General features: G+C 39.9%; 1 protein-coding gene across 1 annotated transcript in view; it reads left to right on the forward strand.

The window, feature by feature from the left end:
• Positions 1 to 13,548, forward strand: part of LOC149936633 (uncharacterized) — a 142,798-nt gene that overhangs the window by 106,756 nt on the left and 22,494 nt on the right. Inside the window, exons 7-8 of the mRNA XM_090154649.1 lie at positions 8,430 to 9,405; positions 12,483 to 12,864. Coding sequence (XP_090010775.1) covers positions 8,430 to 9,405; positions 12,483 to 12,864 — 1,358 coding nt within the window. The remainder of the gene's footprint in view (positions 1 to 8,429; positions 9,406 to 12,482; positions 12,865 to 13,548) is intronic.

Consider the following 13,548-nt stretch of genomic DNA (forward strand, 5'->3'; position numbering starts at 1 on the left):
AGATGGCACTGGTAAGAGGTTTTCGAAAGCCTTTCTTATGAAGGACAAAATAATTTATATTAAAGGGGAACGGCCAAGCTTTTCCAAATATGGCCTTATTTCCGTATCAAAAGATTAACAAGACGTTCAATATAGGTACCTTTTTTGTCTTGAAAAAATAGCTTTTGGCAAAAAAGGTTGAAACGAAAAATACCGCCAGGTGTTTGGGTTTGAATTTTCGCCGCCATTTTAGGGGCTGCCGCCAGCGCCCCCAACCCCGTATGAGCGATTTGCGAACTATCCTAACTTCTAAAATCATGCAATTTAGGCTTAGGTCTCTTATAACTGGAACGCGCCGCGTGTGCAAAACAAATTTTTTGCGTCTTCAGCAGTGCGCGCTTTTATGTTGTTTTTCTGTCGCACCGACTTCTCACCAGGTGTCGCGGCGGACGCGTGCTTTACGATTTCCCGAAATTTATTTAAAAAAAAATTAACCACTCAATATTTTTTGATGCGGTTTTCGCCATAAATTTTAGTTTTTAATGGGCTATAGGGCTATCGAACTGGTTAAAGCTTGACCGTTCCCCTTTAAAACCATTTAATTTAATGGAATACGTGTTTTTCTTGGAATAAAACTTTTCAGAAGCTACAAGTAAATTACATGCCAAATTTGTTATAATGAAATAGTTATAGTAACAACGCCGTATATTTATGGGTCTTGAATATTGAAAGTTGGGAACTTCGCTGTTGCTTAGGCAACGGGGTCAAGATAATTAATTTAATTACATTTTTCCAAAATATTTATAACACTTACCTCGCTATGAGGGGCTGGTCTAAAACTACATTTATATTGCGTAATTTATGAACGACCCATTAAATATTATTTTTCTTTGACTATAGATGAAACTAGCTGCTTGTTTCAAGTTAATTGACCGATCTGTCAACGTCAATTTCTTCGTAGGAGTGTTTTTTTATTACTTTTCGAAGTTCTTGACTTTAAAGATAACCCGAATTTGTTTCCGGCCCATTTATTATCCATATGCAAAAGCGTTCGTTTGACATCGCTTCGTCTTCAGAGCGAAAGGGTTCAATTTGTTTGTACGAAGAAGTCATTAGCCAGCCAGGCGTAACTTTCTCTTGGGTGGTGATATTTTGATGATTCATTTTTATGATTATAAATGGAAATAACAGGTTTCTTCTAATGATAATCTCAGCAGTATGTACACGAAATAACAAAATTATTACGCTGAAATTTTTCAAATAGTTTCGATACATAGTTAAATCGTCTTGAATTAAATCAAGGACGGATCGAATCCACTGAAAACAAATGAAAGAAAAATAAATATCTTTTTACAATTTTAATTAATAACAATTTCGGTTTAAACAAGATGGTAAGCCAAAATATACCTCTCTCCTCGGAAGAGTTTCTAATTTTCAGTGAAATGTACAATGTATCCGTGGTTCTGTGGTAGAATGCTCAACTGACGTGCAGGAGGGCTCGGGTTCGAATCCCGCCCGGTACTAACGCAAATTGAAAAATATTTATACTACACCCAATGACAACAAAAACGGGCCCTTTTGGAAAAACCTTTTCCCTAATTCTAAGAAACTGCGTACGCAGCGATTACCCTTTGCCCCGAAAATGCAGGCCTGACAGACAGACAGACCCACAGACAGACCGACAGACACGGTGGTTGTATAACCCCTCCTAGGGTACAAAGTCCCCTCGGAGAGGTAAAAAGTTTGATATGAATAATAATTATTGGTAATGATACGTTAAATAATAAAATAATAATAATAATCAGCTAGGCTAATAAATATCAAGCGACTTCTAAAGCCAATAATTCAGGAGGGTGATGGCAAGCCCTTCACGCCACACGAGCCAACAGCTAACTACACTAACTATTACCGTTATCATCAACAAGTATTTATGGAAGGGGAAACCGAAGAGCTCGAGGAAAAACCCCTTAAACCAGTGGGGAGAGAACTTGCAAACTCAACGCGGAAGGAGTTGTTCCGAGTTTTGTATCCAGTGCCGCAAGCTGGGATCGAACCCGGCTCCTCTTGCCGCGAGGCGAAAGCGCTAACCTCTCCGCCACCCCACCTTAAATTCAATATAAATAATTATTGGTCATGACACGTTAAATATTTAAAAATTTACATATTAATAACGTACTAAACATTTAAATAATATTACTATTAGTAACTTATAGCATTAGCCTCTGATATCATCCTTACATACTTCGTAGTGAAAGTTCGTCTACTTTTTATACGCGAAAAATAAACATAGATGGCGATATTCTGTGGTGAAAAATCGAAGGCGGACGAACTTTGGCCACAAAGTAAGTAAACAAAGAGTAAAAACTCCGTTGTCCCATATTCTTGGGTACTTTCATCTAGCCCTACTCGATAAGATAGTCTAAAACCAATTTTACGAGGCAAGCTGCCATAAATACGAAATTCTTCTCGTTTATACGACTGCCGTTAAAATGGATCTGGCTTTGATACGGGCTCGTAAAAAGCGCCGATTTAGGCCTCAAAGCCACCTTCGGGAAATATTGCAGCCGCTACACGTTTTACCTTTCCCTTTAAAACGATGCGCTCGCTTCTACTTGACGAAATAGCGTAGGTGGATTTGTTGGAATTTGGCCTTTACAGAAAACGCGACTGAGAGATGCCTGAAACCTAAATTCTCCCCTCTCCCTTACTTCCCCCCTGTAAGAATTTTCGTAAGGGGGGGTCTGAATTAAGCTGCAAATTTCGTACAGTGTTTTAGTCTTCATTTAACGCGTACATTTCGTATTATCGCCAGCCGCGCAGGTGTTTCGCTTTGTTTTATTGTTGTTTGGTCCCGTACCCGGTTCGAGCTCCCTCTGGCGGTGAGAGGCGGCGTTTTTTCATTCTTCTAATATTTCAAAAATGTTATTAGCTGAGGCGTAGAGATTGACTAATATAGAGATTGATAATACAAATACACGTTTCTTAAGCTATCACGCGAGTTGGTTAGGCTTATCAAAAGCCTGCGAGAAAGTATGATGTTCTTGACGTTTTTTTAGTGCTTAATCTCTCAATGTGTTCGTTCGTATTATTTAGTGTCCTGGATAATTGGGTAATAGACGCTTCAATAAAACATCTTTAAGGAAATTTCCAGGATGTAATATTTCCGGGACCCGCAAGTTACTGTTCATGAACTGCTTGTTGAAATAATGGAAACGTTTTATTTGTACGGTATGCAAGAAGTGTTTACTTTTAACCAGGTAGTTTTTTTGACATATTAGGGCTTAGCAAAAACACGGCGTTCTATTTACAGGTGAAAAGTTTCCATTATTTTAACAAGCACTATATAAACAGTAACTTGCAGGCCCTGGCTCTCGGAAATATTTAGTCTTGTATGTCGGAAAATGACCTAGGCCTTTTTTCCGGAAAAGAGTTTTCATTCCATGATTAGACTAATATTGTTTGCAAATTTAAATAAAGCGGTATTTTCGCCTAATTTTTTCGAATCTAAAGTAAAACTAAACCTCTAGACTAGCTTTAAACTGATTTACAATGTAACACTACTAATGTTTTTAGTATGTTTACTGATATTAGACATTTTATATCGATAAAAATATAAAAACATTAAAAACCCTTAAAAAGTAATTTGTTTAAATTTTAATTATTTTTGCAATTTGCGGAGAATTTTCTGTTAATTTTTCCGCATTTTATTATTCCGGAAAATTAACAACTCAAGCAATATGTATTGTTTTCAATTTCCTGGAAGATATTTTATTGAAGCGCTTATTGGTGGGCGTTGATGGCTTGGGATGATTAGGGAATGACTAACGTTGATTTCTATCCCATTGTCTGATTATACGCGTGTACCCTTACTTGGTGGCGAAAGGGAAGGAGTGGTTGAGGTGAATGCCGCGTTTCTTAATGGGGGGCGTCAAAACCCGGTTAGGCACGTGGTCTGCTTTCCGAAGTGCTATCTCCACTGGATAGATGGCGCGTTGACAGTTTTTGTTCAGCTACTTGTCACTGAGAAAGAATAATCGTGTCTTTCCGAACCAGCTGTTTTAATTGAACCTTACCTGTGATAGGCGTCATTTTATTTATGATGGTTTGAGTTCGTTGACTTACATGAAGGGCTGTTGACATAAGCACCCGCGGGGGGAGACACCCCCATTTAATCAGCTATCAGGGTGACCAGACTTCCTGAATTTCCTATATTTTTAATTCCTGCCTATAAATTCTTATATTTTAATGCCTTCTTATAAATTCCTATATTTTTAATGATTTTCTATATTTTCCTATATTTTAATGCTTTCCTGTAAATTTCTATATTTTCCTATATTTTTAATGCCTTCCTATAAATTCCTATATTTTCCTATATTTTTAATGCTTTCCTGTAAATTTCTATATTTTCCTATATTTTTAATGCCTTCTTGTAAATTTCTATATTTTCCTATATTTTTAATGCCTTCCTATAAATTTCTATATTTTCACCTATTTCCTATAATTTCACGGCCTCTTGAAAATGAAAGAACTTTTTTGTACATGTCATAGAATATAGTATAGTTCTATCACGGCCTCTTTCGAACCAAATCTTGAAAAGTGCGCGCTTTGTAAATCCGCTAAGTGATCCAATAATGCAAGAAAGCAGTGTACAAAAGGTTTTCAATATTCTAGGTTAGATTAGAATCAAAATATACCGATATGCAATAATTAACTTATTATTATTCCAATTTTAGTTTCCTATATTTTCCTATAATTCGCCTATTTAGTTTCCTCTGTTTTCCTATAATTCGCCTATTTTATTTCCTATATTTTCCTATAATTTGCCTCTAAAATTCCTATTTTTCCTACAATATTTTCAAATCCTTTCCCTGGTCACCCTGCAGCTATGAATAAAGGTATAAAGATACCCACCCCCTTAGAAAAATGTGTACAACGCAAAATAAGCTACGCTTGCTGAACTTATTTAAATGTAGCTCATTCGTCACGAAATACGTAGAAGTTCAGTTTAGATTTAAAAATAGGGTGCCTCGTCGAATTTACTCCTATGTCCAGGGCTTTTCGTAATAAAACGTCATCGATACGTCACCCGTGACGCAACAACAACATCGAAACAAGAAGGCCAATGTTACTTAATTCACGAGAAATATAGATAAGATGACGGCCATGGTTCTGAGGCAGGGAGTAATGGGTTACAGGGGGATGACAAAAGCGCTGACGTCACGAGAATACTTAATTTTTTTGTCAGATTCACGATTATACAAGGTGTTATGCAAAAATTTTAAAGAGTTGTCGGGGAAAAGCTGGTGAAATGCCAAATTTTCGTCTGCTAAGCAAACGCTTTGTGACCAAAATTCAGCAGTTTAATGACTTTTCGCATTGGCCGCTAGGGTGTTTCAAAAGGTTATGCAAACATTTTAAGGGGTTGTAGGGTGTGAGTTGAGAAGTATGCCTGTTTTTCCCATTTTCCTACGATGAGTTAAAAGAGCGCCAGAGAGCTTCAAAGTGTGGCCTACTAGCCCCTGGAAGTAGGCTGCAACGAGCGCAAAACCAAACAGCGGGGAAACGCTAGCATTAAGGTTTGGGTTCGTGTGATAGGTAAAAAAGGACTTTGTAAACAAATCGAGGTAACCAGCGTAAAAAAGTGAACTTAAACAGAATTTTAGGTCCCTACTGCTTGGTTTTGCGCTCGTTGCAGCCTACTTCCAGGGGCTAGTAGGCCACACTTTGAAGCTCTCTGGCGCTCTTTTAACTCATCGTAGGAAAATGGGAAAAACAGGCATACTTCTCAACTCACACCCTACAACCCCTTAAAATGTTTGCATAACCTTTTGAAACACCCTAGCGGCCAATGCGAAAAGTCATTAAACTGCTGAATTTTGGTCACAAAGCGTTTGCTTAGCAGACGAAAATTTGGCATTTCACCAGCTTTTCGCGTTGGCTAATTCAGAAAGTTTTATCAACCAATTATTTGTTCCTTGGGATAGTGTTTAAAGAATAGTCATTGTCCGCATCCAGTTTTACACAAATATTTTGTTGAAATGTCTCTTCGCGAACTTTAGTTCCTGTGAAAGCAAAGAGTTCCTCTTGTCTAACCTTGATATCCCGGTGTCAGACTAGAAAAAACCGGAAAATTAAAACACTTACAATGTTAGTCATTCTCCCTAAATAGAAACATGTCGTATGAGACGAATTTTACCGTGTTTCCCCTCTCATGCTCGAAAAAAGTTCCATACCCTTGAAAAATATCAAATTATCCCTCAATCTGACGTCCTCAGGTAAAACGAGGGAGGGGAAGCAGGTCCAAATTATTGAGGCCCGTCAAATTACAGGGGCCCCCCGGTAGTTTAGGAACCCGTCAAATTACAGGGCCCCCCCGGTAGTTTAGGAACCCGTCAAATTACAGGGGCTCCCCCCGGTAGTTTAGGAACCCGTCAAATTACAGGGGCTCCCCCCGGTAGTTTAGGAACCCGTCAAATTACAGGGGCTCCCCCCGGTAGTTTAGGAACCCGTCAAATTACAGGGGCTCCCCCCGGTAGTTTAGGAACCCGTCAAATTACAGGGGCTCCCCCCGGTAGTTTAGGAACCCGTCAAATTATAGGGGCTCCCCCCGGTAGTTTAGGAACCCGTCAAATTACAGGGGCTCCCCCCGGTAGTTTAGGAACCCGTCAAATTATAGGGGCCCGTGTAGTTTAGGAACCCGTCAAATTACAGGGGCCCGTGTAGTTTAGGAACCCGTCAAATTACAGGGGCCCGTGTAGTTTAGGAACCCGTCAAATTACAGGGGCCCGTGTAGTTTAGGAACCCGTCAAATTACAGGGGCCCGTGTAGTTTAGGAACCCGTCAAATTACAGGGGCCCGTGTAGTCTAGGAACCCGTCAAATTACAGGGGCCCCGTTAAATTACACCCGTTGTTTATGGACCCGTGTACGAAGTATACTTATCCGGTGCTTATATCCGAAAAAGTATAGCTATCTCCAGTAGTACCGGCTCTCTTGGGGCCCGGAACTTATATTTTCCCGGGGCCCGCTGCTGGCTTCCTTGCACGTTCTCCGAAGCGATTGAAGTCCGCTCACGTGACGTATTAACTCCCCCCTCTCGTAGGAATGGTTCCCGTCAACACATCCATTAGTTACACCCCTGTTTAACTTTGACAATGAAACCATCGAGAGGAATTGTACGTTTGGCAGCTTGCTTTTTAAAAGCGTGAAAAACGTCTTCATTTCCAACAAATATTTAGTTTTTTTTTATGGTGTTGAGGAATTTGGCACCATCTCATTCGAAAAGAAATATATAATGATGTAATACATCGTTTCGACTCTTAGAGATGAGCCCAGTTAAAATAATTTGGCAAGATTTCCTGCCCAAGAATGTGATATCCTCGATTCTTTGTTAGCGTCCAAATTTATCTTACAAGAAATCTTCCAAGGTCTTCCGTTTTCCAAGAACATAGTCGTCGTTAGTATTTGGTCGTGCTTTAAGTAAATCTACAAAGGGGAAATCTCTAACGTAGGCAAATTTATTCATAGAAGACCTTTCGCTGGTTTTAGCATCATAATAGCCAGAAATAATGGACTTTAATTTCGAGAGGGTACCCTTTCAGTTTGTTTTTCGCTTGTTTTTGAAAGGCCCGAATCTATGAATCACCAATGATCGCTTTTTTAGTCCGCCTCAACATAGATGGCGTCGGGGCTATATTCTGAATAAGAGACAAATTTTATAGATTTCCGTTTTTGGTGACACCATTGCGAAAGTTAGAGCGTCCTTTGCATGTCTGCAATCTGTCTCCCAGGGTAAGAGTGAAGCAGAGTATGTAGAGGGCCTCGTCGCTGTCGGCTCAAGGAATATGGAATAATGGAGCCATCTATCTAGTGGGGTAGGCGTAATATTAAAATTAAACTCATATTAAATTCAATTAAAGATTAATGGGAATTATATGAATTATATTAATTTTGATTTGATTTTGAAATTAAAATGAATTCAAATTGATTTTGAAATTAAAATGAATTCAAATTGATTTTGAAATTAAAATGAATTCAAATTGATTTTGAAATTAAAATGAATTCAAATTGATTTTGAAATTAAAATGAATTCAAATTGATTTTGAAATTAAAATGAATTCAAATTGATTTTGAAATTAAAATGAATTCAAATTGATTTTGAAATTAAAATGAATTCAAATTGATTTTGAAATTAAAATGAATTCAAATTGATTTTGAAATTAAAATGAATTCAAATTGATTTTGAAATTAAAATGAATTCAAATTGATTAATAGTGAATGGGATGAATATTAAAATAGTTTTGCTTTTCTCGAGTTGGTTCGATTTCGCCAAAAATCGATGTAAGCGCCGAACTACACTTTTCCCCTTTCCAACTTTTTTCTTAACAAGTCGCCGACTAAATTAGCCGTAAATGATGATACTTATACGGAACGCATTTTTGTCTTTGTCAGCTTTGGACCTCGCGCAGAACAGCAACGTGCAAGATGCGTTCGTCATCGCGGTCGAGCAGCAGGCCCGCGACCGCCTCGAGAAGCTGTCGGCTCTCAAGAAGATCAAGCCGGTGGACATGACCAAACTGTCCCAGGAACTGAACGAATGCCCGCACACTAGCGCCGCCGACCTCAACGGGGTCATCGAGAGCAACTCGATCTACGTCACGTCCGTTCCGGACATCCAGAACGCCACTTTGGAACGCGCCCGCAAAGACCGCCTGAGCATCAGCAGCAACAACGGCTCCTTGCGGCGCACGCCTTCGCCGTCGTCGCCCAATTCGTGCACCGGGTCAGCCGGGCTGCCAGTCGATTCGCGCCTCAGGAACGGCTCCGTCAGCGGCGGCAGTCTCAACGGCGCCGAACTGGTCCATTGCGGTACCCTCTCGGAGGAGCCGGAGCCCGATTTCGCGGAGGAAGACTCTGTTTACGATCCGGATTTCGACGAGGAACTCGACATCCCCGATCAGGAATTGACCTTGAAGCAAGAAATCTTGGACGACCCTGCGCCACCGACTACTTCCGATAAGAAGGTCGAGGAACCGGAAGTTCCCGTCGCCGCGTGTCCCCCCGCTAGCGCGGTTTCCCCCGCTAGCGCGGTTTCGCGGGTGACTGTCGAGGAATCTATTCCCGTCAAGGTCAAAGCGGTCAGCGAGCTTAAACCGGTCGAGAAGACTGTGGTCGAAGTGAGCGTCCATCGGGCCGAAGAGAGCCCGACTTCGAGCCCGGCCACCGACGGTCAGTTAACGGTGACGGTCAGCGGGGCTTGCCCCGTCAGCGATCCCAAACTCGCGACGGACAAATTAGTGAGCGCATCGACGAAGACGCCCTTGACCGCGGTCAAGGTCAGTCCCGCGATGACGGACTTAGAACGTGGCCCTCATCGGGAGATGGCCGTCGACGTTCCGGACACTTTCGTTGGAGTCTCCAAATTTCGGTGAGTACTTGTTTTACGCTAGGGGGGAAGTATGGCCTACCAAACGGTAACGCTAAAGCACCTGCGCTAGAAATCATTGGTCAGTATATTAAAAAAAGTGTAACACTATTAGGGCTCGGCGTTCGGATATGAAATTTTCCGTTCATTTCTTTTATATCCATATACGAATAAAAATTAAAATCGTATAATAGTCGCGAATAATATCCATAAATAAACAGTTAATCGCATTTTTTATGGTTAATTGAAATTTTGGCGGTTAATTTATCCGTTTCCCCGAGCTCTAACACTGTCGCGTTTTTACTAGAGATGTAAGCCGGTAATGGTAAAATTACGGTAAATTTACAGTGGTTTTACCGGTAAATTGATCAATTTTTTTATTAAGCAAAAACCACCCAAAAATATTTTATTAACTTCAAATAAAAGAAGAAACAATTACATTTTACATTCCACCTGAAAACCAAATCATTTTCCTGTTAAAAACCGATTTTCAGAATTAGTTCAGAATCAGATACCAAAGACTCCGAATTTCCGGCACTGTGATTTTATGTTCCATACAGTTAAATGTATTTCCAAGGGGTTATTTAGGAGGTTTATCTAAGTTTAATGTAACGAAAGGCTATGTTAAAATAAAAATACTATTTTAATAATTATTGTGACATCAAAACATTATTTTGATTAATTATAAAAATTCATTTTAAATTGACAGTTTTTATTTTTACCGGTAAATTCACATCACTAGTTTTTAGTCAATCGAAAGCATATACCATGCTTTTCATTTTCCCTTTTCGTGGGTTTTGGCGATTTTCGTAGTTAATTAGAAATAATTATTAGAACGGCCAAATAATTTGATTTTTAGCGTGGTGATTGACGTCATTGACACGTAATTTCTTATGGCCGCTATCCCCAACATAGAGTTTAGTCTTGGATACAAAATGTAGATGCTACTGATTTCGTGGACGAATCCGAAAAATATCCTGTAGAACCTTGGAGGAATAAAACAAGTATACAGGAGTTGCGGAGAGCTGCGAAATCGGTTTCGTCAGTGACCGTGAACTCGAGCGAGACGGAGGGGTTCAAACGCGACTAGCGCCAACTGCATTCGGAATTTTGCAACTATTATCATTTTATAGCATTGTTTTCACGTCGTCTGGTTTGTTTTGAAACATTTCTAAATTCTTTGCGCCTTTTTCCAAAATGACTCGTATATGTTTGGAGGAATAAAACAAACCAGACGACGCGAAAACAATGATATAAAACGATAATAGTTGCAAAATTCCGTATGCAGTTGGCGCTAGTCGCGTTTGAACCCCTCCGTCTCGCGCGAGTTCACGGTCACTGACGAAACCGATTTCGCAGCTCTCCGCAACTCCTGTATACTTGTTTTATTCCTCCAAGGTAGAACCATGCGATTCGACTACTGAATTTTGTACGTGGGTGTTCACGTGGTTTTAAAACACGCGCTCACTCTTATCCTTTAAAGCGCGTGCTAAATTGGCATCGACATATCTAGCAAGGATATTACAAGAATGATCTTGGTGGGATAGTTGGAACTATGTAATCTACCAGATGCAGTAGGAAAAATTCTGGCAAAATCGTAGTCAATGACGTCACAAACTAGGCGCGGTAAAATTATCGTTCATAATAAAATCCGCGAGATCGGTGAAATCTGAGATATTAGAGTTCAGAAAGTTTGACCTAATGAATACAAATTTGCATCAATAAGTTTTTCTTATTAAAGATTTGACTTTATTAATTCTTTTATAATATAATATTGAACCAATTTAACTTAAATGACAATCATGAAATGAGTGGCTATGTAAATCTTAGTTTTATTTTATCTTGCACCTGGAAAAATCAGGGAAATGTTCGTGGGAAAACTTGGAAATATTAGGGAAAAATAGTCGTGAGAAATATCAGGGAAATAGTCGTGGGAAAACTGAAATATCAGGGAAATGTTCGTTGGAAAACCTGGAAATATCAGGGAAAAATAGTCGTGGGAAAACCTGGAAATATCAGGGAAAAATAGTCGTGGGAAATATCAGGGAAATAGTCGTGGGAAAACGGAAATATCAGGGAAATGTTCGTTGGAAAACCTGGAAATATCAGGGAAAAATAGTCGTGGGAAAACCTGGAAATATCAGGGAAAAATAGTCGTGGGAAATATCAGGGAAATAGTCGTGGGAAAACGGAAATATCAGGGAAATGTTCGTTGGAAAACCTGGAAATATCAGGGAAAAATAGTCGTGGGAAAACCTGGAAATATCAGGGAAAAATAGTCGTGGGAAATATCAGGGAAATAGTCGTGGGAAAACGGAAATATCAGGGAAATGTTCGTTGGAAAACATGGAAATATCAGGGAAATGTTCGTGGGAAAACCTGGAAATATCAGGGAAAAATAGTCGTGGGAAAAAGAAAAAATATCAGGGAAATGTTCGCAGTGACGGCGATCCCGTGGGGGCTCTGGGGCTCGAGCCCCCACAGGGAAATCCAAACGAGGGCAGAGCCCCCACAGAAATTAAATTGAGGAAAAATAGCAACCAGGGTAAAATTTATAATATCACTGCCTTTATTTGGGTCCGAATTCAGTCTTTTGACAGAAGTTATTTTGAGATTGCAGATGCGAGTAGCATTAAGATGATATAACCGTAAAATTGATTTTGATAGATTCGTCCAAAGAGAAAATCGCCCCGTCGTGTACCCTATTTTACCTCAAATACCTTCGTTAACTATGTGGCCAAGAAGGGCTTAATTATCTAGCCATGTACACAGATATTTTTCTAAAGATATCGACTTAACTTTTATTATCAATGTAATCCATGCCGGATGAGATATTATAAAGAACACTTTTAAAAATATATAGAAATTTAGAGCTGTACATTTTCTTGCTTCAGTTTTAAGTATATGCATTTTTGGATGAAAAAATAATGGCCCGGGCCCCCACAGAAATATTTTCCGATCGCCGCCGCTGAATGTTCGTGGGAAAACTTGGGAAATATCAGGGAAATCGGGTTATGAATAGCCGTATGGGCCCTGTTACTCTTGAAGTGTAATCTAAGTATTAAACGTGAAATTTGCAGACCTCGATACCCGCCTCCGAAAACGAACGTATCTCTGAAAGACGGACAGAAGGAGAAGCAACAACGCAAGAACGTCAACAACAACGGCATCCTGCTGCAAGAGCTGGGCCCGGCAAAGAGCTCCCTCAGGCCCAGCCTGTCGCACGACTCGTCGCGCTCGTCCAGCGTCACCAGCGAGATCCGGCCCCCGCAGTCGTTGTCGTCGTCCGCCTCGGTCGAGAAAATGGCCAAGAACGCCAAACCCCCCCACGCCAATGGCCGGACGCTGACCTCCGTCGCCCCGACCCCCCTCAAACTGGTCAACGGAGTGACCACCGTCGATATGAACGTCAACCAAAAGAACGTCAAGGACGATCAAATTGAGAGGATACGCAAGTACCAGGTCAGTCTCATTACCTTCATTACTAACGTCACACCATAAGTGTGTAATATCGTTGCATAAGTGTGACACTTCCTATCAGGGTTGGCAAGAACCAGCCAGACTGGTTTAATCCACTCTGGTTAAGTGCCCATGGTTAAAACCACTTTTTTTTATTAAATATTGAAGAAAATAAAACTTAACCATTACTTTTTGTCGTAATTATGTAAGGAGAGCTTATAAGCCATATTATACACTTCTGGTAAAACAAATGAGGCATATTATACACTTCTGGTAAAACAAATGAGGCATATTATACACTTCTGGTAAAACAAATGAGGCATATTATACACTTCTGGTAAAACAAATGAGGCATATTATACACTTCTGGTAAAACGAATGAGGCATATTATACACTTCTGGTAAAACGAATGAGACATATTATACACTTCTGGTAAAACGAATGAGACATATTATTCACTTCTGGTAAAACGAATGAGACGTATTATTCACTTCTGGTAAAACGAATGAGACGTATTATACACTTCTGGTAAAACAAATGAGGCATATTATTCACTTCGGGTAAAACCAATGAGACATATTATTCACTTCGGGTAAAACGAATGAGACATATTATTCACTTCTGGTAAAACAAATATGCGATAAATATTTTCCGTCTTCAAACCCACGGATATGTTTCTAAATCCA

This window comes from Leiobunum rupestre, chromosome 7 (assembly GCF_980474605.1).
Source record: "Leiobunum rupestre chromosome 7, qqLeiRupe1.1.hap1, whole genome shotgun sequence".
In the NCBI taxonomy this organism is placed as follows: domain Eukaryota; kingdom Metazoa; phylum Arthropoda; class Arachnida; order Opiliones; family Sclerosomatidae; genus Leiobunum; species Leiobunum rupestre.